Source organism: Brassica oleracea, chromosome C7 (genome assembly GCF_000695525.1).
Source record: "Brassica oleracea var. oleracea cultivar TO1000 chromosome C7, BOL, whole genome shotgun sequence".
Lineage (NCBI taxonomy): Eukaryota > Viridiplantae > Streptophyta > Magnoliopsida > Brassicales > Brassicaceae > Brassica > Brassica oleracea.
This window is the reverse complement of record NC_027754.1, coordinates 3413714-3435515: the sequence shown is the minus strand read 5'-3', so window position 1 is coordinate 3435515 and position 21802 is coordinate 3413714. Positions and strand designations below refer to the sequence as shown.

The following is a 21802-nucleotide window of genomic DNA, read 5'->3' as shown; positions in this document are numbered from 1 at the left end:
CTACAACGACAGGAAGGCCAAAACTGCACTACAACCCGTTCTTGAGATGCTACCATTCATCATCAGCAAACTGACCACCAACACGCCATCTCAGTTCGAAGGTGATCGTCCATTCACCTGGCAAAGGAGGAAGGAGATCTAAATCAACCACCAAGGCGGTGATTGCGGGCCTCTGAGTGTCAAGTTCATGGAAATGCATGCCAACGGAGACCTAGAGCCGCACATGGCAGACTTAACTGACGAGATGGTCGTTGACATGCGAAAACAATACGCTCTGGACATCTACAGAAACATTGTAGTCCCGACTTACCCTGTTCCCGGAACGCCAACCACAAAAAACTAACCACAGTGTCGTCGCTTGTGCGATCTCGAGGTCTAACTCCCTAGGTTTCCTTTTGTATTTTGTGTCTCTATTTGCTGCTACTGGGACGCTGATATCTACCACTCGGTTTTAGAATTTAAGTCGGCTTCTACCAATTAGGACCTTATCTGTAAAACTGGACGGGTTTGTTTTGTATTTTCTATTGCTGCTACCACTGATATCTATCACTCGTAGGCCAGAAAACGCTACTTGTAACAACTTAGTGGCAAGTTCAAGATGCTTCGACTGTTGTATTTTACAAGCGCTGCCCACACATTGCTTGAACTAACCATAGAATCCACGCATCAACCAGACATATCGCTTTCTAAATAACCAAACCCTTGTGCTTGACAATCCAAAACACATGTCGAGAAACTGACCACTACGAAACCCATGCTTAATATCCAGAACAGAACAAAAAATTATCTACTACCTAGCAAACTTTGAACATTTTAATACACTACACAAGCATCTAGAAACCGACGGAGTCAAAACAAAAGAGGGTTGCAATCCCTATAATGACGGTTATACCACACAAATGACCACATGGTGGACATAACTGAACATCTTTAGATAACGACAACATAACTATTCAGGGACGAAGTCTCCATAGACAAAAACAAACAGCACCGGATACTAAGCAATCTAGAACATGAAAGGACCAACATCTTTATAACACAACCAATTATGCGATGCATAACCATAGACACAGAACACAATCACAACCCCCAAGTCAATGCACGAACACAATCGCTAAGCGCCAAACGCTTTGAACAGCAAAGCTAACCCACCGGCGACGCAAAATACAACCACCAGTTGAGGCGTCAAAACAACACAACCTCTCTGCCTTTTTGTACATTCCTCAGCTTCCCTCATTCTGACGGAGTTCTCCAATTCACGAAGCCTAGACTCTTGTTTTGCAATTACCAACTTCAAACTCCTACCCAACCCAGCCATCTCCTCTGCCATCCTCCCCAGCTCAGAAAAAGACTTCTCAAAATTCAGGTTAGCTTCTGTGAACTGTTCTTCCATAGCTATCTTTACCCACTTGAATAAGTGGGACTCAGCCTTACGCTGTAGTGTCAGGTAGATATCACAAGATGATCAACGACATCATAAATTCAAGAAACTCTATATTCAATACAAGTTCGCAATGGAAAAAAATACCTGCAACGCGCCCTCGCATCGGTAGAACCTCCAGAATGGGTTGTCGTTGGTCTTCGAGACAAGCAAATCCACCTTGCTACAGCACCAACAACGCTTAGGGACCCCAAATGACTCTGTGGGTCCTTCGCGACAAACTGAACTCGCGGTTGTGGAGCTCATCGAACCGAAATACAAGATCTACAAATGTCGCTTCAAGGGCTACCCGACAAGCCAACTTATTAAATAAAGAGAACACAAGAAGGTTCAAACCGACACTGGAAAATGCCGTTTCATTAATAGTTTCCAAAAATTTGAAATTTGAAATTCCCACCATTTCTAAATAAAAGTTGCCCCCCCCCCCACCCCGTTTCGTAAAGCTGTTCAACCACAAGCCCATCGACCATGTTTTTAAGTACCGTATGGTTGCAAAAGTAAACAGGTCTAACTAACCACACTTTATTCACCCGCAGATTTGCAACCAACATATAGTTCTCGTAAAACATAGGAACATGCTCGCTGACCATGACTACGTTAACCACACCGTCCACAAAAAGTTTTTTTGTATAGCGACAACTACCAAAAATGAACATCATTTTTAATCAATAACCACATTGTCAATAATCAATAACTAGACTGATCATAAAAAAACTACAAAAAGGATCAAATACATTTAATTTATAAATCCCACCATTTTAGTGCTAGACCAACAAACATATTTTATCATTTCCACATGGTCACGCCGCGAAATACTAACGCTAAACATGCCTACAGTGACCACAGATATCTCGCATTTTGGTTTTTGGTAAAACTAAGAAACAAATACGATAACTGAAATTCCACCAACCATTTTCCGTCAATCAATATGCATGCCATAAAATAACCCAATGTGTAGTGCGAGAACACAAAAAAGAAATGGCTATGCTTGTCCATAATCAGTGCCAATTACCGCAAAAACGTTTCCTCGTTAAAAAAACCGAACAAATCCCTACATGGGTAATCATAACAACGATGATACAACAGAAAACAAAAAAAAACAAGGGATCGCACCAAAACAAAACTTCCTCCACACCGGCGTTGCAGGCCAACAAAAACCAACCCCTTGTTACGCTACCGGAACATCAATGGCTCATATAGGATTATGACAACGTGTCCTGTTATGATCCTCCATCTTGCAGCGACCACACCTTATTGTCACAACTTTGGTCTTCTTCCCCACCTTTTCTTTCAACAGAATGCACTAATAATAAAACATACTCCCACAAGAGACACACACAACAAAAACTATAATCGCACTTACTGGGAACTCGCCGATTGAGGGGATGCGCATCTTCCTACGTCTACCCGCCTGACGTTTGGTTATTGGCGGGTACAGTATTTGTTCACTGACATCATCGGGAATCTCTACATCTTGTGGCTTCTCCTCCGGGCATATGAGACTTGCATACGTCTCTCTCCAAGCAGCGGTCTTGTACCAGTGACCAACTAATGTCTCGTAAGGAAGGCCTAAACGATCTGCTGCAAGCATGGCGTGACCACAGGGGATTTTAATCCGGTCGAAGTACTTGCAGGTGCACCTCTTATCCTCTAACATGACATGGTGCTTTGCACCAAACTTTCCAACAACTTCGCAGCTCCAGTTTGAGATAGGGTTCACCTGAGTTCCTCGCATTGTGGCCATACTCTTAGTCATAACTTTGTCAACCTCAACTGTCAAGGTCCCGTGATGGCGCTCTGCCTTTCTCCTACGTGCGTTAAACCATCTAGTCATCATCCTCTGGATGAAGATAACAAGCTCCGTAATTGGCGATCCCCTCCCCTCCCCAAGGGCATTGTTCAGCTGCTCTGCTATATTACTGGTCATGATATTATACCTTTCGCCCCCAAAATAGAATCTTGACCACTGACCAGCGCCAATGTTTGAGAGATATATGATGCAGGCACTGTTAGATCCTCTAATTTTGTTGAAGTATTCCTTGTAATCAGACAACCTGTAAGCAGTCGTAGCCTTCGTAACAAGCTTCGCCAAACCTTTGCTAGAGAAGCGTGAATTGACGTTTCTAGCTAGGTGAACAATACAACATCCATGATGCGCGAGAGGGTAGATGCGTTTCCCGGCTGTGGCAATGCAAGGGGCCCTATCTGAGATTATGGCCAGATGATGCAGGCACTGTTAGATCCCCTAATTTTGTTGAAGTATTCCTTGTAATCAGACAACCTGTAAGCAGTCGTAGCCTTCGTAACAAGCTTCGCCAAACCTTTGCTAGAGAAGCGTGAATTGACGTTTCTAGCTAGGTGAACAATACAACATCCATGATGCGCGAGAGGGTAAATGCGTTTCACGGCTGTGGCAATGCAAGGGGCCCTATCTGAGATTATGACCAGATTCTTGGAGTCAGCTAGGATCCTTTCTACCTTTTGAAGAAACCAAGTCCAAGCTTCCTCGTTCTCGCTGCCAACTATAGCGAATGCAAGTGGGAAGATTTGAAAGTTACCATCTTGCCCACTTGCAGTCAGCAAGACGCCTTTGTATTTTCCGCTGAGGTGAGTGCCGTCAATAACCAGAACATGGCGAAGCTTCTTGAAACCTTTGATTGAAGCCCCAATAGCCAGAAACAAGTACAAGAAGCGCTCGTCACCGTCGTCGTCCACCTCGGTTTCCAAATCAGAAATTGTCCCTGGGTTGGCGAGCTTAAGCATGTAGAGGTACTCTGGTAGCTTTAAGAAGGACTCCTCGTCAGACCCGGCGACCTCAGACGTTGCTATATCAATAGCACGATAACACTTCATGTACGATGTGGATAGCCGTAAATCCTCCAACACTAGCCTGTGTAGATCTTTTGCCTTTGGGTTCCTATTGTGCTCGCCAAATCTGGATTTGTAGACAGCAGCTATAACCTTTGAGGTTGCTTTCCCTCTGTATCCATTTCTGCTCTCAATGGGGCAACGGTGGTCGAGCTGTGCCTTCTTAATTTCGTAGTAACCACAGCCACGCATCTCGTGGGCAGTTACCCTCCAGTCACAGTGCTCGTCGGGGCACTCCACTACAAAGTAATTCAACTTCGTAACAGTCTGTGTGAATTGGAATTGGTTTTTGATAGCATAGATTGCTAACGAGATCTGACAATCTTCTTTGCTCCCATACATCTTCCCAACATAGACACGACCATCGTCTTTATCTGAATCAATGTCTCGTATTTCTTCAACCACGTATGTGGTGTCGTCGAACAGGGCCGGAATGTCGAACTCCTCTTCGTCGACCTCTTCTAGTTTACGCGTCTCCCTCTACGCCGGTGCGACCAAATTGCTGTGACCAGGGTTTATCGACCATGGAAATTTCACGTCTTCCCACTCTGGTGTTGTTTTGTCGTTCGAGGAAGTGGGGCCGCCGGCGACGACGGTATGGTCGAAAGCGTTGTTAGTGGTGCAGCTATAAGTCCTATGGTTAGTGTCCTCAGCATTGAAGACCTTACCCACAACATCAGAACCGCCGTTGTCCTCAATTATGAACGGGGCCCAAAACTCTTTGTCGTATCCTCTAGGACGAACATCTCTGTCATCTACCTCATCAGCCAAGCTGGAGTCGCTATCAATAGTTTTGCTAGGCTCACCCTCGTTGCTCCTCATACTTTCGCCCCTGATTTTCTCTTCAACCTTCTCAACCTCGCGTAGTAGCTCGTCTTCCTCAACAACAACAGCGTCAATTTTAGAGGATGCCGATGAGACATAACCCCCTCTACCAGAGCTCCAAACATCGTCAAACATCTTTCTCTTCATTGCCTGAGCTGGTGTCCGGTAGCCTTTACCCCTCGACTCCTCTCGGGAACTATGACTCCCACGATCAACGACGTCGAATTTGGCAAACAGATTCATAGGGGCGCCGACCTTCATGTGTCTGCTGAAAAACCCTACCGCGCCGCCGTTGGTGAGCAAAACCGGAGGGGTCCTGATGCGTGTCGCAAGTTCGATGGTTGACGGTGGCCAGTAACTTAAGGCTACACTCCCAAGCTTTCCTCCGTAGCTGAACTCTTTCATAACGTTCGCCTCCAACTCGCTCAGTGTAATGCCTTCTCGGAACGGGACCATGTGAGACATCTACTGTTTGTCAACGAAGAAATTCCACTTTCCATCTTCTCCACAAACCCAATCGCCGGCCATCACCATGCAATACTCGTCCATGTCGTGACCACAAAATATTACACCTGCAAACACTGAGCTAGACAAAAACACTCAGAACAACTGCATACATTGCAAAAACAAAATATAGATCCATCTAGATCTATGTCTCCTAGAAACATTACCCTCAGATTTGGTTGCCGGAGGTTTTGCTGCTTTCAGAGAAGAAGGAAGATAAGAACAAGCAATTAATAAACCTACTTTACCGCTTAAAGCATCGTTGTACTGCTTTTAACGAGAGCTGTCCGATTCTTTCCTAAAATATATTCATCTAACGTCTCACAAATAATACCTCTGTTTCATGTACTACCATTTTTTGACCATTTAATTGCAACCAGCCCATGTAACGACAATCTCAAAGTAAGTTTCTTAACTCCTTTAGACTTAACCAATGTTAGAAAACTTGTCCACTAGAAGGGCTTTTTGGGAAGTGAAAGAGTTAAAGTAAGGGAAAAAATACACCTCATTCCCAAAGTATGTGCACATGCAAGAAACAATAGAAAAGTACCCTAAAACGTAAACAGCTCATTATCAAAACATCTTACTAATAATAAACAAAAATATTTTACACAAATATGATTACAAAGGAAAACACAAATATGATTTCCTATATATTAATTGAGGATTATTTAAAAAGTTTTAACCTTAAGTTTGTACTAATTAAAAAGAGACCCAGCTTAGGTGTCATTTAATTATGATGTCAATTTACTCTACGTGGTAACTTAAGAATCAATTGAAAAAAATGTTGGTCCAAATCCAATTACTTGGGAACATTATATTAACCCAAAATATAAGAAGCGTGCAATTTTTTCCTTAAATAAAAGCTATGGAATTACCTTATATGATTAACATATATATGACAATTAATGACTATGAATAATAAAGATTTTATAACAATTTTTGCATCATTTTTCATTTTTATTTAATTTTATATTATTACAAAAAATTAGACAATCAAATTAACTATATAATAAAAAATAAAAATTTCTTATATATTATATTTTAATGTTTTTTAAATGACTTTAAATTACAAAAATAAGGAAATCTTACGGGTTGGCTGTTTCACCACTATTAACTTCTCTCGGCTTATAGAGCGTAGGATACAACCATAAGAGTTTGACTAGTCTTATCCTAGTTACAAAGATAAATACAAATATTAAAATTAATTTAAAAAAATGTAAACAAAAGATATACTGACTCTTTGAAAGTCAGATCATAATCTAGTGTATTAATTAAATTATTTTCTTTAGTAAAAGGCGAAAGAGTGGTTGGCTTTGTGTTCACCACGTTGCTGCGTTAAACCCTTTTCTATATATGTCTCTCCAATCAATAACTGTTTCAAACATAAGCGCATGAGATTCAGAAATCCTAGGCATAGATTTTAACTCATCCACCATCGTCTTCTCTTTACCTTCAAGAATACATTTTGATCTTATGGAGATTGCAGCTCTCTTTAAACATCTAGAGTTGGCAAAGATGTATTTCACTAGTTCTTTTTCTTCGAATTTTCCTCCATATTCTTTCCATTCAAAAATTTCGAGATTTGTTAACAAGCATTTAGGAACAGAGCCTGGATGGTGCCAAGAAATTGGGAAATCATCATCTTGATCCATCTGGTAAGATACACATCTACTTCAGTTTTTAATCAAACCAAAACTGCATGAGTTTATTTTAAGTAAGAGAGGAGAACGAACCACGTCAATAAGAAGTACTTTAAGTTTTGGAGAATTTTGAACTAAAATCATAAGTGGTTTCAACCAGTCAAACTCATATGGTTGTATCCTACGCTCTATAAGCTGAGAGAAGTTAATAGTGGTGAAACACCCAACCTGAATAAACATAATTATAAACTACAAAAGTGGGTATTGGAGATTGAAAGAAACTGAGTATTAAAATTTGTATATCAATACGTACCGTTGGATTGTTCAAAAGCACATCGAGACGTATAAGGGAGGAAATAAATATCCTAATGTCATCACCAAGATGATTTAAAACTTTTATACTTGCTTTGTCAAGGAAACACTTGTTTTCAATCAAGAAAGAATCTCCTGAATAATCACAAATGATGGCAGTCTTCAAAGTAGGAGAATTAATAACCAAAGACCCGTTACTATCTTCAAAATCTTCTTTATATTCGTTCACATACACCAAGGTCTCTAGAAAATATATTTTCACATTGAAATTTGTCACGTTGTCTTCGTTACGTCGTACCACATATAGGTTTCTGAGAATAGGACAACTTGATAAGAGTCCAACAAGAGAATCTTCGTCTTTAAATACAACAGAGAGAAGCCAAAGACGAGTGAGGGATGGAAGGCAAGCCGGAGTTACAATTTCCACGTTAATCTTTTTGGAAAGAACCAATGAGACTAGCGTATCACATGTGTAAAGACTATTAGGTAAGTTTATAGGTTTTGCAGACCAGTTGAGTATAAATATTAGTTCCCGTATTTTGCGATAAACAGCATTTGCAATCCATTTTCCTACATCAGCACAACAGGACATCCGGGACCAAGTTCGATATAAAGATTTTGTAGTACAGGTGTTTTGTGGAGTTGCATTGACTTATCAATAAAATACCAAATGCTCTTGCTTTCACCGTCAATATCGCTATCATCGTAGTCTAGTGCTGGAAGCATTGTCCAAATAGACCGCCACCGTTTTGACAAAATCATAGTAGACACTGCATCTTTTATAGGGACATGCAACAATATGTGCACAAGCAGATCGTCGGGTAAATTGTTAATCATGTTTTTACCTTCAATTCTCATATAACCTAGTGTTAAGAACTACTTATACACCATATAAGCTATCGCTGCATTATATAACAATACTTTAGCGACAAGTATTAAAAATTAAAGTTTTTTTCCAAAACTGATATTTTCTATTTATTTATGTGCATATTATCTATAGCTATATATATACATAGATCTTAAAATATTTAAAAATTATGAAACTAAGAGAAAGAGAAATAAATATTAATTTTAACATTTTTCAATCTAAATAATAATTTAAGTTCAGCGCATTTCTATAGTAGTTATTGTATAGCTATGTAATATTTCCATATATATGTATATATATGTAAAAAGTACATACAATATCTCACTTAAATAACACTTGTACTTCATTACATTGATACAAATTCAAAAAAAAATATAAGATTTACTTAGCACCAAAATGTTATTTCTGCCTTATATCACTATACTTTAGCAACAACTATCAAAAATAAAAGAAGTTTTTTTCTAAAACTGATATTTTTATTTATTTATGTGCATGTTGTCAATAGTTATATATATACATAGATATTAAAATAATAATACAATTATAGAACTGAGAGAAAGAGATAAATAAATATTAATTTTAATATTTTCCAATGTAAAAAATAATTTAAATTCAACGTATTTTCAAAGAAGCTAATATAGAGCTGTATATAAACTCATATATATATATATATAGATATACATGTACAAAATCACATAAAATATATCTGTTAAATCACATATTTATTACATTCTATTAATACAAATTTAAATAATTTATAAGATTACTTTAAACTTAAATAAGTTTCCGAACTTATAAGATTTTCTTATATTAGATTATATGTAAATATCACAATATTTTCTCATATATACATATTGGTTCAAAGTATATACTATAAATCTCTTAAATGAACAAGTATTTCTTGCCATTGAAACAAAATTAAATAATTTAGAATGTTATATGAAACTTTGAACTTAATTGTGTTTTAAAATTTATAACATTTTATTTTAGTTTTTACAAACTATTTTATGTTTTCCCTTAATACATACATTTTTTCCTTTTAAAAATATAAAAGGAAAACTCTTTTCCCAATATCTATATGGTAATGTTTCAGTTGAAAAAAATATAATAAAATTGTAAATATATGTTAAAATGCATAATTATCTTTTTATAAAATTTGATACTCATATTACATTTAAACATTAAAAGATATATTTCTTATGAATAAAATATATTAAAAAGTTTTCTATCGTTCTAATACATGTCTTCTATTTTCTAGTTTAAAAAAATGTATTGATTTTTTATTTGTTAATTTTTAATTATTTTATAAATTTATCTACATTTTCTTTAAAAAAATAACAAATTATTTTTTGAAGGTCAGTAACTTATTCCCAGCCACAATGCTGTTCCTTATCTCGCGGTGTTAACCGTCTGAGTTTTTCACCAGATGGACCTTCGGAAGTGATACGCCTTAGAAAAGGATCACACTCAACCGGATTAGAAAAGATATGAACTCCAAAAGAGAACTGATGGGACGATGGGTCGCACAAAGGTTGCGGAGTGACCTTTGATATTCCCGAACCAGATTGTTGCCGGATGTGACGCACCGGTCCAATAAAGAGGCGATCTTGAACCGTTGCTTGATATGACTCACAAGACCAACGGACAAGGGCGTTTGCTTGGAGCTAACCACACCAAGGAAACTAGAAAAGTTCTAAACAAAGAACAAAGAGTAAAGACTCAAAAGTTGAAAGAAAATGGAATGATTTTATTATGAGAAGTGTTTACATATATTTATACTACTCGAGGAATAGAAAACGACTTAAGAATGTATTAAAGACAAACTTAGTAAATCGAATATGGATGAGAAATTTAAAGACAATGTATTAAAACTCTTGGATCTCAGATCTGGTCAAAGAGACTCTTCGGCTAACGTCCAGGTTCGTCTGAACCAAGTGGTTCCTTCGCAGTAAGGAGCAGGACAGTCGCGGCGTGATCCAAGCAGTCTGTTGGGTAAGGCTCATGCGCCAACTTGGTTCCAGCACGACCCAAGTCTTTGGACAGTTGAAGAATTCGTGCCTTAGAGAAATTTTGATCGTCAAAGTTCAGGAACTGATCATACTGGGCGGCTGATCCATCAGTACGTTCATCGGGACACTCGGCTCGGATCAAACGGACCAAAAGGGAAAGACTATGGTCTGTCTCGGGTTCTTCTCGATCAAAGTGAGTTCTGGCTCGACAAACTAAGAAGTGTTCTAAACAAAGAACAAAGAGTAAAGACTCAAAAGTTGAAAGAAAATGGAATGATTTTATTATGAGAAGTGTTTACATATATTTATACTACTCGAGGAATAGAAAACGACTTAAGAATGTATTAAAGACAAACTTAGTAAATCGAATATGGATGAGAAATTTAAAGACAATGTATTAAAACTCTTGGATCTCAGATCTGGTCAAAGAGACTCTTCGGCTAACGTCCAGGTTCGTCTGAACCAAGTGGTTCCTTCGCAGTAAGGAGCAGGACAGTCGCGGCGTGATCCAAGCAGTCTGTTGGGTAAGGCTCATGCGCCAACTTGGTTCCAGCACGACCCAAGTCTTTGGACAGTTGAAGAATTCGTGCCTTAGAGAAATTTTGATCGTCAAAGTTCAGGAACTGATCATACTGGGCGGCTGATCCATCAGTACGTTCATCGGGACACTCGGCTCGGATCAAACGGACCAAAAGGGAAAGACTATGGTCTGTCTCGGGTTCTTCTCGATCAAAGTGAGTTCTGGCTCGACCATCAGTCTTGGCTTGGCGAGTGGTGCGGGGAAGACGGGCTTCGGTTCAGTCAGTTCGATCGTCTAGACGTGGTTCCAGCCTTAGCTCCTTTCCGGACTTACGCGGGTCGATCCGGTACACGGCTCGGTCAGTTGCGCGAACATCGGTCGGAATGATCTGATCGTCCTGAGCTCCATCCTGGACTGGTTCCATGTACTGAGGTGCATCATTCCCTCCCTCTTCAAAAGGATTTGTCCACAAATCTGGATCATCTGCAAGAAAATGAGATAAATCAGAAACATTAAATCTTGAAGATATGTCATACTTACCTTGCAAGTCAAGCTGATAAGCATTGTCATAGATTTTCCTAAGGATCTGAAAAGGACCATCGACCCTAGGCATGAGTTTGGACTTTCTTTCTTCCGGAAATCGTTCCTTCCTAAGATGGACCCAAACAAGATCACCCTCCTCGAAAACGACCTTCTTTTTCTTCCTGTTTGCCTTTTGTTGGGGTCAAAATCGGTCACGACGGAATCAATGTCTAAATATCCGTAAATTTCAGCATGAACGTCTTTACGAAAAGTATTCTTTGTAAAAGAAATCTTTACAAGGAACTTTGCGGAGAAATCTTGCATGTTGGGGTCAAAAACGGACACGAAGAAGTTAACATCCAAATATCCATAGAAATTAACATGAACGTTAATTTACGAAAAGTATTCTTCGAAAAGGTTACTTTTACGAAAAGTCTTGCGGTGAAACATTGCACTAATCTTGGTGCATTCATCGGAACTAAAGAACACGTTCATGAAACATCGGAAAAGGATGCAAACAAAGTCGCCACGTAACGACCGACCTGCGAACAAGCCGGTCGCTATGTAGCGACCGACCCGCGAACAAGCCGGTCGCTACGTAGCGACCGACCAAGCCTCTCGATCGGTCGCTACGTAGCGACCAATCCGTAACGAGTCGGTCGTTAAGTAGCGACCAACCAAGTAGCGACCGATCCGTAGCGAGTCGGTCGCTACATAGTGACCGACCAAGCCATTTGTTCGGTCGCTACGTAGCGACCGATCCATCGCGGACCCGGTCGATACATAGCGACCAGACTGTTTCGGACATCGATCAACGGGTACGACCCAAAACTTTGCATTCTCGTCAGTTCCTCAATGCTAGTTCCCGAGTACCGCAGCCATACCATTTCTAACTCCCGTCGATTGGAGTTATCGCTTAAATTTTAAGATAAAAATCGCGGAAATTTTGTTTTTATCGATAAAAATCGTAATAAACGTTTTCAGTAGAAAGACGGCCCAAACAGGTCTAAAACGCGATTAGAAACCCACTTACGATTTTTTAAGGAAAAGCCCATAGAATCTATGGTGGTTTATACTTTGTCTGCAAGAAAGGATAAATGTCAAAATTCCGCAGATAAATGTTAAGTTTCCGCGGATAATCATGAAGTTCAAGAAAAATGGAATATCTCCATTTTCGGGTTATGACGGCTTAAGGGTAAAAGAGAGAAGCTCAAACCGACCTTGAAGGGAGTATATAAGGAGTCCTAGGCGAGAGGCACAAAGGGAGAACTCGGCACTTAGAAGCTCTGAGGCATTATTCTCGACATGCTCTGTTTCTATGAATGGCACCCAATTACCAGACAAACGCGCACAAGTAGTTCGATCTCTTGGTTCACTCTTGAACTACGTTCGGCTTGATCCTCTAAAGGGGTACGTAGGTTTCACAAGGTTCAGTCCGAAATCAATCAAAACTATTTTCATACTTTTTCCGTCTTCTGTTTTTGAGCTGCGACTCAACTAGGTTTAAGGTTTTAGGTTGTTAGAACTACGTAATTCGCTGACAGCCCTTGCGGCCGAAGCTTTTATAATCTCTTGTAATGATCGCAACGCTCTTACGCGGATTCGAAATAATATCTACTCTTTCTATAAATTCGTTTTGTTATCTTTTCATATTTTCTTGGCCACTTGTCGTTGGCTCTCGCAGAGAATCCGGGACCTCATGGAAAGTTAGGGTTTCCTGACTTTCCTCCGATTACGGAAATCGACAGTGCGAATTTCGGTTCCCACAGTTTAGCGCTAGAAGGAGGGGGTACGAATTACTCTAACTCATAGCCGCAAAACGCTTGATCAAAACAATGTATGGAAAAACGAAAGACAAAATCGCAGTTCGCAACAACGCTGGTAAGACAACTCCAGCCACCACTACGCCTATGGCCAACGCTTACGCAAACGCCACAGTTCTTGAGAAAATCGAAAACCTAGCCGCGACTTTTCGCCACAAGAAGTTCAATGAAACGAGCTTGCGATTTCTCTGTCTAAACATAAAGGGAAACGATAAATTTTATCAAATCCCGTAAGTTTGGCTCATTAACGAACTAAAGAAGTCTCAACGTGTAGGGGTTTTACCAAAACACGTTTTTCGAAAACTTTTCGGAAAAGTAAAAGTTGCTCTCCCCAAAACCGCAGAAAAATCCTAGGTTAATCGCGGAAAAAGGAAGTACAGCAAATTGGGTACATAACTCACCGCTGTATTTTTCCGAATATCTTGCGGAAAAACCCTAGGTTAGTCGCGGAATAAGGGAAACACAACAAATAGGGTACATAACTCACCGCTGTATTTTTCCGAATATCTTGCGGAATAACCCTAGATTAATCGTAGAAAAAGGAAGAACAGAAAATCGGTCACGAAACCCCCACGGCTGTACTTCTTCCAAATAACTTTCAGAGAATCGAAGTTGATTTCTATAGAATCACTCGAAACCTATAACCGCTGATGAAGACTAAATGAAGCAAAATGGGGGATCATATCCCCACCGCTAAAACGTTTTCTGAAGCCTAAGATTTCGTAAGAATTTAAGTATCACCTCCATAGTAACAAATTCTGCGAGTTGTCGATGTTTGTTACCTAAATCTTACTTCGGAAAAAACTACTCGAAACTTCCACGGATCAATCCCACGGATAAGAGAAAAACTTCTGACTAAGTTTGGTTGCAATAATTAACCTCGTCACGGCTCTTGTACAGCCAAAACTTGAAAACCTCTTTACGGAAGAAATCTCGTAAAAATTATGCTCGACAACATTTTACGAAAAACCTTTTGTAAAATTAAAATCGATAACATTTTGTGGAATAAATTTCGTAAAATTAAACTCGATATTATTTTTCGGAAAAAATTTCTTAAAACTAAAGTTGGCAACATTTGACATCCTTCGAAAATCTAACAACGATCGCAGAAAATGAATCTCGGATAAAGGAAAGAGATGGAGCGAAATCCGAGAATCAAAATTCGCCCATCCGCCTGTCTCCACGGTCTCACCATCCTTCCTCTCACGCCTTGATCTGTGGCCAAAACCTCATCACCTGGTGAGTCTTCCTGATCATCCTTGGCATCTCTCGATCGTCCCTGGATATTCCTAAACGCTAAAAAGTTTTCGACGAGATGCTTATTCATTTTCGTAAATCCAATGATACTAAGATTAAAACATGGAACACGAAAACCGCAAGATTGGCATCAGCCAAAACGCGGCCAGGAAAGCCGACAAATTCAGGAAGAATCAATATCCTTGCTATTCAAAATGGGCACACATACACGAAAAGAGTAAGGGCAAATGAGCAAGCAAAACGGAGAAGAGGCTAACCCGAATCTTCAAGAGAACTAAGGTACTTCCGACTTGAAATTTTTGAAATCAGACTTGGAATTTTCGTAGAAAATTACTAAGAAATAAAAATGTTTTCAAGACTGCCATAGAACTTTAGGGAACGTAAAACCTGGGTTGATAGTATAGCGAACTAAGTCTTAGGCGATTTTTCCTGTCTCGATATATCGTTCCATAACTGTTCAGACAGATCTTGCAAACGGATCTAAACTCTCCGAAAATCGAGAAACGATGGCCACACATATCAAACTCGCTTTCTAAAGAGAAAAAAAACTAGAGACATGAACGTCATCTTAAGACCGATTCGTTTCAAGCGATTTTCTCAAAACCGACTTATTCTAAGTCGTCAACCTGGAAACAACCAAATCACAGTCCAAGTGTCGTCTTTAAATCGACCCGGATTGTCGATCATTCTAAAACCTCGGAAGAATAAACGTACACAACCCTTCAAAGTATCGGTTCAACTGTTTTATTTCGTAAAAAAAAAAGGGGAGTAGGTACGTATACTATACTCGTATACTCCCAACGACAAAAAACTTTTGCAAATCGTCAAGAAAACGCTTTCGTCAAAGCAAATCGTCCCAAGTAGGGAAACAACAATCTAAAATTCGTCTAAATGCTAGCAACATATCTAGACGATCATGAACATAATCTCAAAGATTATACAACATTTCTTGTCGTAATTATGGGTATAGAAAACCTGTACCAATATCAAACATAAACTCGACGATTAGCCAAAGTCTTGAAGCCCTTTCCGGCTTTATGAAGCTAGTTTCGTTTAAAAATTTATGCGAGAAATCTTCAAGCACCAAAGCATTTCTTTCAGTTTCCATTGTACCAAGTGAGTCACGGAAAAGCATCGAAAACATATGCGACGAAGAAAACTCGAGAATAGATGTAGCATCGTCCACATTAAAAGGATCACTTTCTTCCCGATCTTTGGCTAGATCTACCTCTGGTTGACCAATTCGTTCCAGAAACGAATGTGTCATGAGAATCCTCTAAAAAAACCTATGAAAAACGTTCTGCGACTAGATCGTAATGAAATAAGCTTCGGTAACACTCCATGAGTAACTCCAAGCAACTTTCACCTAAGATCGAAATCACAGTAGAAACGTTTCTCGTAAAACCCGCAGAAACAACGCTACTTTGACATATGTATACATATCACCGATTTACAACCTTCGTAAAACCGGTCCCCATTACTTACGGGAAAAATCCTTCGTACAATCAGACCAAGTCTTACGAAGAAACTTTCGAAAGTTAACATAACAGGTTTTATGAAGAAGTATGTTTTGTATAGAAGACACAAAAGATCTGATTTTCGATGATCAATCTAAACTTTATCTCTTCGCATTAAGATCTAATAGATCTCATTTCCTTAGCCCTGCGGCTCGCTGACTTCTGCCTTTCTTTTCCCTCGGTCACATCCGAGAAGGCAATCATCCCGCCACTGACTCCACACTGGTTATGTAGCAATCATCTTGGGCTTCGTCTTCCTCAGACAAAAACGACTCGATTTTCATAAGACTATATGTCACATTATACGAACTATTAGTCGTATAACTGAAACCTAGAGCGGAGAATCGTTTTCTATGACTATCAGCCATATTAACACGGATAACCCCGACAAACTTGGCATGTCAATCTCGATAAGCGCTCTTTGGCCCTCGGTCAATTACGCCTTCCAGTAAAAATCTGAACCAGAATTCGGCATCCCCTTTAAAGACAATCGTAAACTAACATGACCTTAATGTTAACACGAAAGTACCACGGTCTGATGCATGACCTACAACGTCCTTGGCTATCTGAGTGAACAAATCCTTCACGCCAAGCCAAAGTATTTGAGAAACCATCGCTCCATCACTTAACGGCTAAACGATTATCCGCGATTTGCCTAAAAATGTCATGTGACTATCAAGAAAATAATTATCGTATAACCCATAGCCGGAAATCTTATGATAAATTCTTCGTAGCAAAACTCAGTCCTAACAACCAAACGGTTAACGGATAACCTAAACTTGTCGACAATCGACCAAGTTCAATACGTTCCACCGATAACTTTATAGCCCGCTATGTTTTACCCGTAAAATGCGGCATGTAAGGAAAACTCGTAACAGAACTCCTAGAGCTATACGAAACATCCTCAAATGTATAAGAAATATATCTCGGAAAGACAACACCGCACAAAGCACTACGAAGAGAAACGCTTCTTCTCAGGGACAAATTTACGGGACCCCTCGGTTCTAATTCCTCGATCGGAAATCCAATTATTAGCATCCAAACAGGAACAACAATTTTGGCTGCGAACATCTGTAGACAAACCTGAATGTTTCTCAAACGCAGGGTTAAGACTAAAACCTTGCAATATCGCGAAACATCTTCAAGCCCGCGGACATTTCGAGCACGAAACACGACATACAAAAGAAAAATCAATCTTCAGCACTGCGAGACGTCGCAGACGCCTGAAGAACCATTTTTCGACAAAATTACCTTCCTCGATAAATGACCTTCTTGGAAGACCAAAAAGTCATACATACTAACATGTTTTCAAACGCGTATTCTTCGCGAAGACTCAAAAACGGTAATATCTACCGACAAGTTTGTTGCTGATCACAACAAACTCTTAACGTCCTAAACAGACTTAGCCATCTCGTAGAGATAGCTCTCGTACACCCGACACAAGGGTAATAGCGCTATATAAAAAAATCCGAAATTTTGGTCAGCACTTTCGGGAGACTTAAAAATTGTCCTCGAAGAGATGCTCGATTCCTACCATACAAGTCACGTAAGCCGAGATCATATCACAGACTTTAAAGCGGGATGGAATCATGTTGAAAACGATACGGGAAACGTAAGCCGAAGTAGTCATCGCACCCCCTAAAGCCGTGATTAGACCTAGGTCTTGTCCTAAACCCAGCACACTGGTCTCTAACATCTCTAGGCATAGTATCAAACACCCTGGTACGAGATCCCAAAATTTGTGTCTTGGCTAATATTCGAGCATCTTCAGAACTCCCTCAAGTTTATGCACTGCGGAAAACTCTCGAAACATATCACGAATATAGCAGTTCACACAGAGTTAGATTACGAGATGACAACTTGTAATCTTCCCTCTACACCAATATAAAATGCCATCGGCAGCAACATGCCTGATAACCTCTACACGACATATAAACTGGACCGTAAAGGTCTCACTGGAAAACAGGTCTTAAGAATCTCAACTCCAGGGCGAACTACGAAAGGCTTGATCCCTTCGACAAGGGTACGTAGGCAGCCTTCACAAGGCGCAGCCCCAATCTTATCGCATTCCACTCTCAAAAGAACGAGAAGACCACTTACGACGGACCTTGTCAACCATTAATTTCGCCTAACTTTCCTAACTTGCCTAACTTGCCAAGCCACTCGCTAGAACCTCACGCTAAAAGCTCACAATTCAAACGAGCTGGGGGGCTAACTGTTGGGGTCAAAATCGGTCACGACGGAATCAATGTCTAAATATCTGTAAAAGTCAGCATGAACGTCTTTACGAAAATTATTCTTCATAAAAGAAATCTTTACAAGGAACTTTGCGGAGAAATCTTGCATGTTGGGGTCAAAAACGGACACGACGAAGTTAACATCCAAATATCCTTAGAAATTAACATGAACGTTAATTTACGAAAAGTATTCTTCGAAAAGATTACTTTTACGAAAAGTTTTGCGGTGAAACATTGCATTAATCTTCGTGCATTCATCAGAACTAAAGAACACAGTCATGAAACATCGGAAAAGGATGTAAACAAGGTCGCCACGTAACGACCGACCAAGCATCTCGATCGGTCGCTACGTAGCGACCGATCCACAACGAGTGAGTCGCTACGTAGCGACCGACCGAGCCTCTCGATCGGTCGCTATGTAGCGACCGATCCGCAGCGAGTCGGTCGCTATGTAGCGACCGACCGAGCCTCTCGATCGGTCGCTACGTTGCGGCCGATCCGTAACGAATTGGTCGCTACGTAGCGACCGGCCAATCCATTCGTTCGGGCGCTATGTAGCGATCGATCCATCGCGGACCCGGTCGATACGTAGCGACCGAACTATTTCGGACATCGATCAACGGGTACGACCCAAAACTTTGCATTCTCGTCAGTTCCTCAATACTAGTTCCCGAGTACCGCATCCATACCATTTCTCACTCCCGTCGATTGGAGTTATCACTTAAACTTTACGATAAAAATCGCGGAAAGTTTGTTTTTATCGATAAAAATCGTATTAAACGTTTCGAGTCAAAAGATGGCCCAAACAGGTCTAAAATGCGATTAGAAACCCACTTACGATTTCTTAAGGAAAAGCCCATAAATACTATGGCGGTTTATACTTTGTCCGCAAGAAAGGATAAATGTCAAAATTCCGTAGATAAATGTTAAGTTTCCGCGGATAATCATGAAGATCAAGAAAAATGGAATATCTCCATTTTCGGGTTATGACGGCTTAAGGGTAAAAGAGGGAAGCTCACACCGACCTTGAAGGGAGGATATAAGGAGTCCTAGGCGAGAGGCACAAAGGGAGAACTCGGCACTTAGAAACTTTGAGGCATTATTCTCGACATGCCCTGTTTCTATGAATGGCACCCGATTACCAGACGAACACGCACAAGTAGTTTGATCTCTTGGTTCACTCTTGAACTACTTTCGGCTTGATCCTCGAAAGAGGTACGTAGGCAGCCTTTCACAAGGTTTAGTCCAAAATCAATCAAAACTATTTTCATATCTTTTCTGTCTTCTGTTTTCGAGCTACGACTCAACTAGGTTTAAGGTTTTAGGTTGTTAGAACTAGGTAATTCGCTGACAGCCCTTGTGGCCGAAGCTTTTATAATCTCTTGTAATGATCGCACGCTGTTACGCAGATTCGAAATAAGATCTACTCTTTCTATAAATTCGTTTTGTTATCATTTCATATTTTCCGTATTTATTTGGTCACTTGTCGTTGGCTCTCGCAGAAAATCCGGGACCTCAGGGAAAGTTAGGGTTTCCTGACTTTCCTCCGATTACGAAAATCGACTGTGCGAATTTCGGTTCCCACACCTTTCTCGTGTACACCTCGGTTTTGGCTTCAATGTTGGCGTGAACTGTCTCATGCAACTTCTTGATCGTGTCCGCCTTCCTCTTGCCATCTGTACTAACTCTTTCACTCAAAGGCAAAGGCAAAAGATCAAGTGGAGATAAGGGATTGAAACCGCAAACAACCTCAAAAGGAGAAAACTTGGTAGAAGAATGTAATGAATGATTGTAAGCAAATTCAACATGAGGCAAACATTCTTCCCAAAGTCTAAGATTTTTCTTGACCAATGATCTAAGCAATGTAGACAAGGTCTGGTTCACAATCTCAGTTTGACCATCAGTTTGAGGATGACAAGTGGTGGAAAACATCAATCTAGTTCCTAGCTTAGACCATAACGTTTTCCAGAAATAACTAAGGAACTTAGCATCACGATCAGAAACAATGGTCTTAGGCATTTCGTGGAATCTAACAATTTCCCTATAGAATAGATCAGCAACTTGCACATCATCATCAGTCTTATGACAAGGTATGAAATGAGCCATCTTAGAGAATCTATCAACCACCACAAAGATAGAATCTCGACCAGATTTAGACCTAGGCAAATTAAGCACAAAGTCCAGAGATATGTCAACTCAATGATGAGAAGGAATGGGAAGAGCGGAGTACAAACCTTGGTTTTTGGCTTTAGACTTGGCTTTCTTGCAAACCACACATCGGCCACAAATCTGTTCCCCATCCTTCATCAAACTCGGCCAATAAAAGTGCTCATACACTACCTTGTGCATTTTCTTAATCCCAAAGTGTCCCCATAAGACCTCCTCCATGAGCTTCCCTGAGAAACAACTCCCTCGAAGAACATTGGGGCACGCACAAGCGGTTATCAAAGAATAAAAATACAGAAGCTTGATAATACTTTCCATAAGCCGCCTTGGAACACTTTTTGAAAACTTCTTTGAAATCCGAATCAGTTGCATAAAGATCTTTGATAAATTCGAAACCAAGCAACTTTGTTTCAAGAGCTGAAAGAGAAACATACCTCCTAGACAAGGCATCAGCCACCACATTTTCCTTACCTTGTTTGTATTTGATTACATAAGGAAAGGTCTCAATGAATTCGACCCAACTGGCATGTCTCTTGTTCAACTTCTGCTGGCCCTTAAGGTGTTTCAAGGACTGATGATCCGTATGGATCACAAACTCCTTTGGCCAAAGATAATGCTGCCATGTTTGAAGAGCCCTCACCAAAGCATATAACTCCTGGTCATAAGTGGGGTAGTTGAGTGTGGCTCCTCCAAGTTTCTCGCTAAAATAAACAATGAGTTTCCTGTCCTGCATTAGAACAGCACCAATACCAACACCCGAGGCATCACATTCAATCTCAAAAGTCTTAGAGAAATCAGGAAGAGTAAGCAAAGAAGCGTGAGTTAACTTCCCTTTTAGAATCTGGAATGCCTCTTCTTGGGCTTGTTCCCACTTGAACCCAACGTTCTTCTTGATCACTTCAGTAAGCAGAGCGGCTACGGTACTGAAGTTCTGGACGAATCGTCTGTAGAAGCCGGCTAGGCCATGGAAACTCCTTACTCCGCCCACGGTCGTTGGACTCGGCCAGTCTCGGATGGATTTGATCTTTTCCTTGTCCACTCTAAGTCCATCAGCACCTACAACAAAGCCTAAGAACACCATGTGATCTGTTCCAAAAGAACATTTTCCAAGATAGGCAAAAAGTTTTTCTTTCCTTAGAATCTCAAGAACAGATTTCAAGTGCTTCTTATGATCATCAAGGTTTTTGCTGTAGATAAGAATATCATCAAAGTAGACAACCAAGAAATGACCAATGAAAGACCTCAAGATATGATTCATCAAACACATGAAAGTGCTAGTGCATTAGTAAG

At 40.2% G+C, this 21802-nt stretch overlaps 1 protein-coding gene and 2 pseudogenes across 1 annotated transcript in view; 1 reads left to right on the top strand and 2 right to left on the bottom strand.

Moving 5' to 3' along the window:
• Positions 1–142, top strand: part of LOC106302384 — a 2259-nt gene extending 2117 nt beyond the window's left edge. The window contains exon 4 of the mRNA XM_013738902.1: positions 13–142. Within this exon, the coding sequence (XP_013594356.1) occupies positions 13–142 (130 nt within the window). The remainder of the gene's footprint in view (positions 1–12) is intronic.
• A 6818-nt stretch (positions 143–6960) lies between these two features.
• Positions 6961–8473, bottom strand: LOC106302383 (annotated as a pseudogene).
• A 1352-nt stretch (positions 8474–9825) lies between these two features.
• Positions 9826–21802, bottom strand: part of LOC106302382 — a 16057-nt pseudogene continuing 4080 nt past the window's right edge.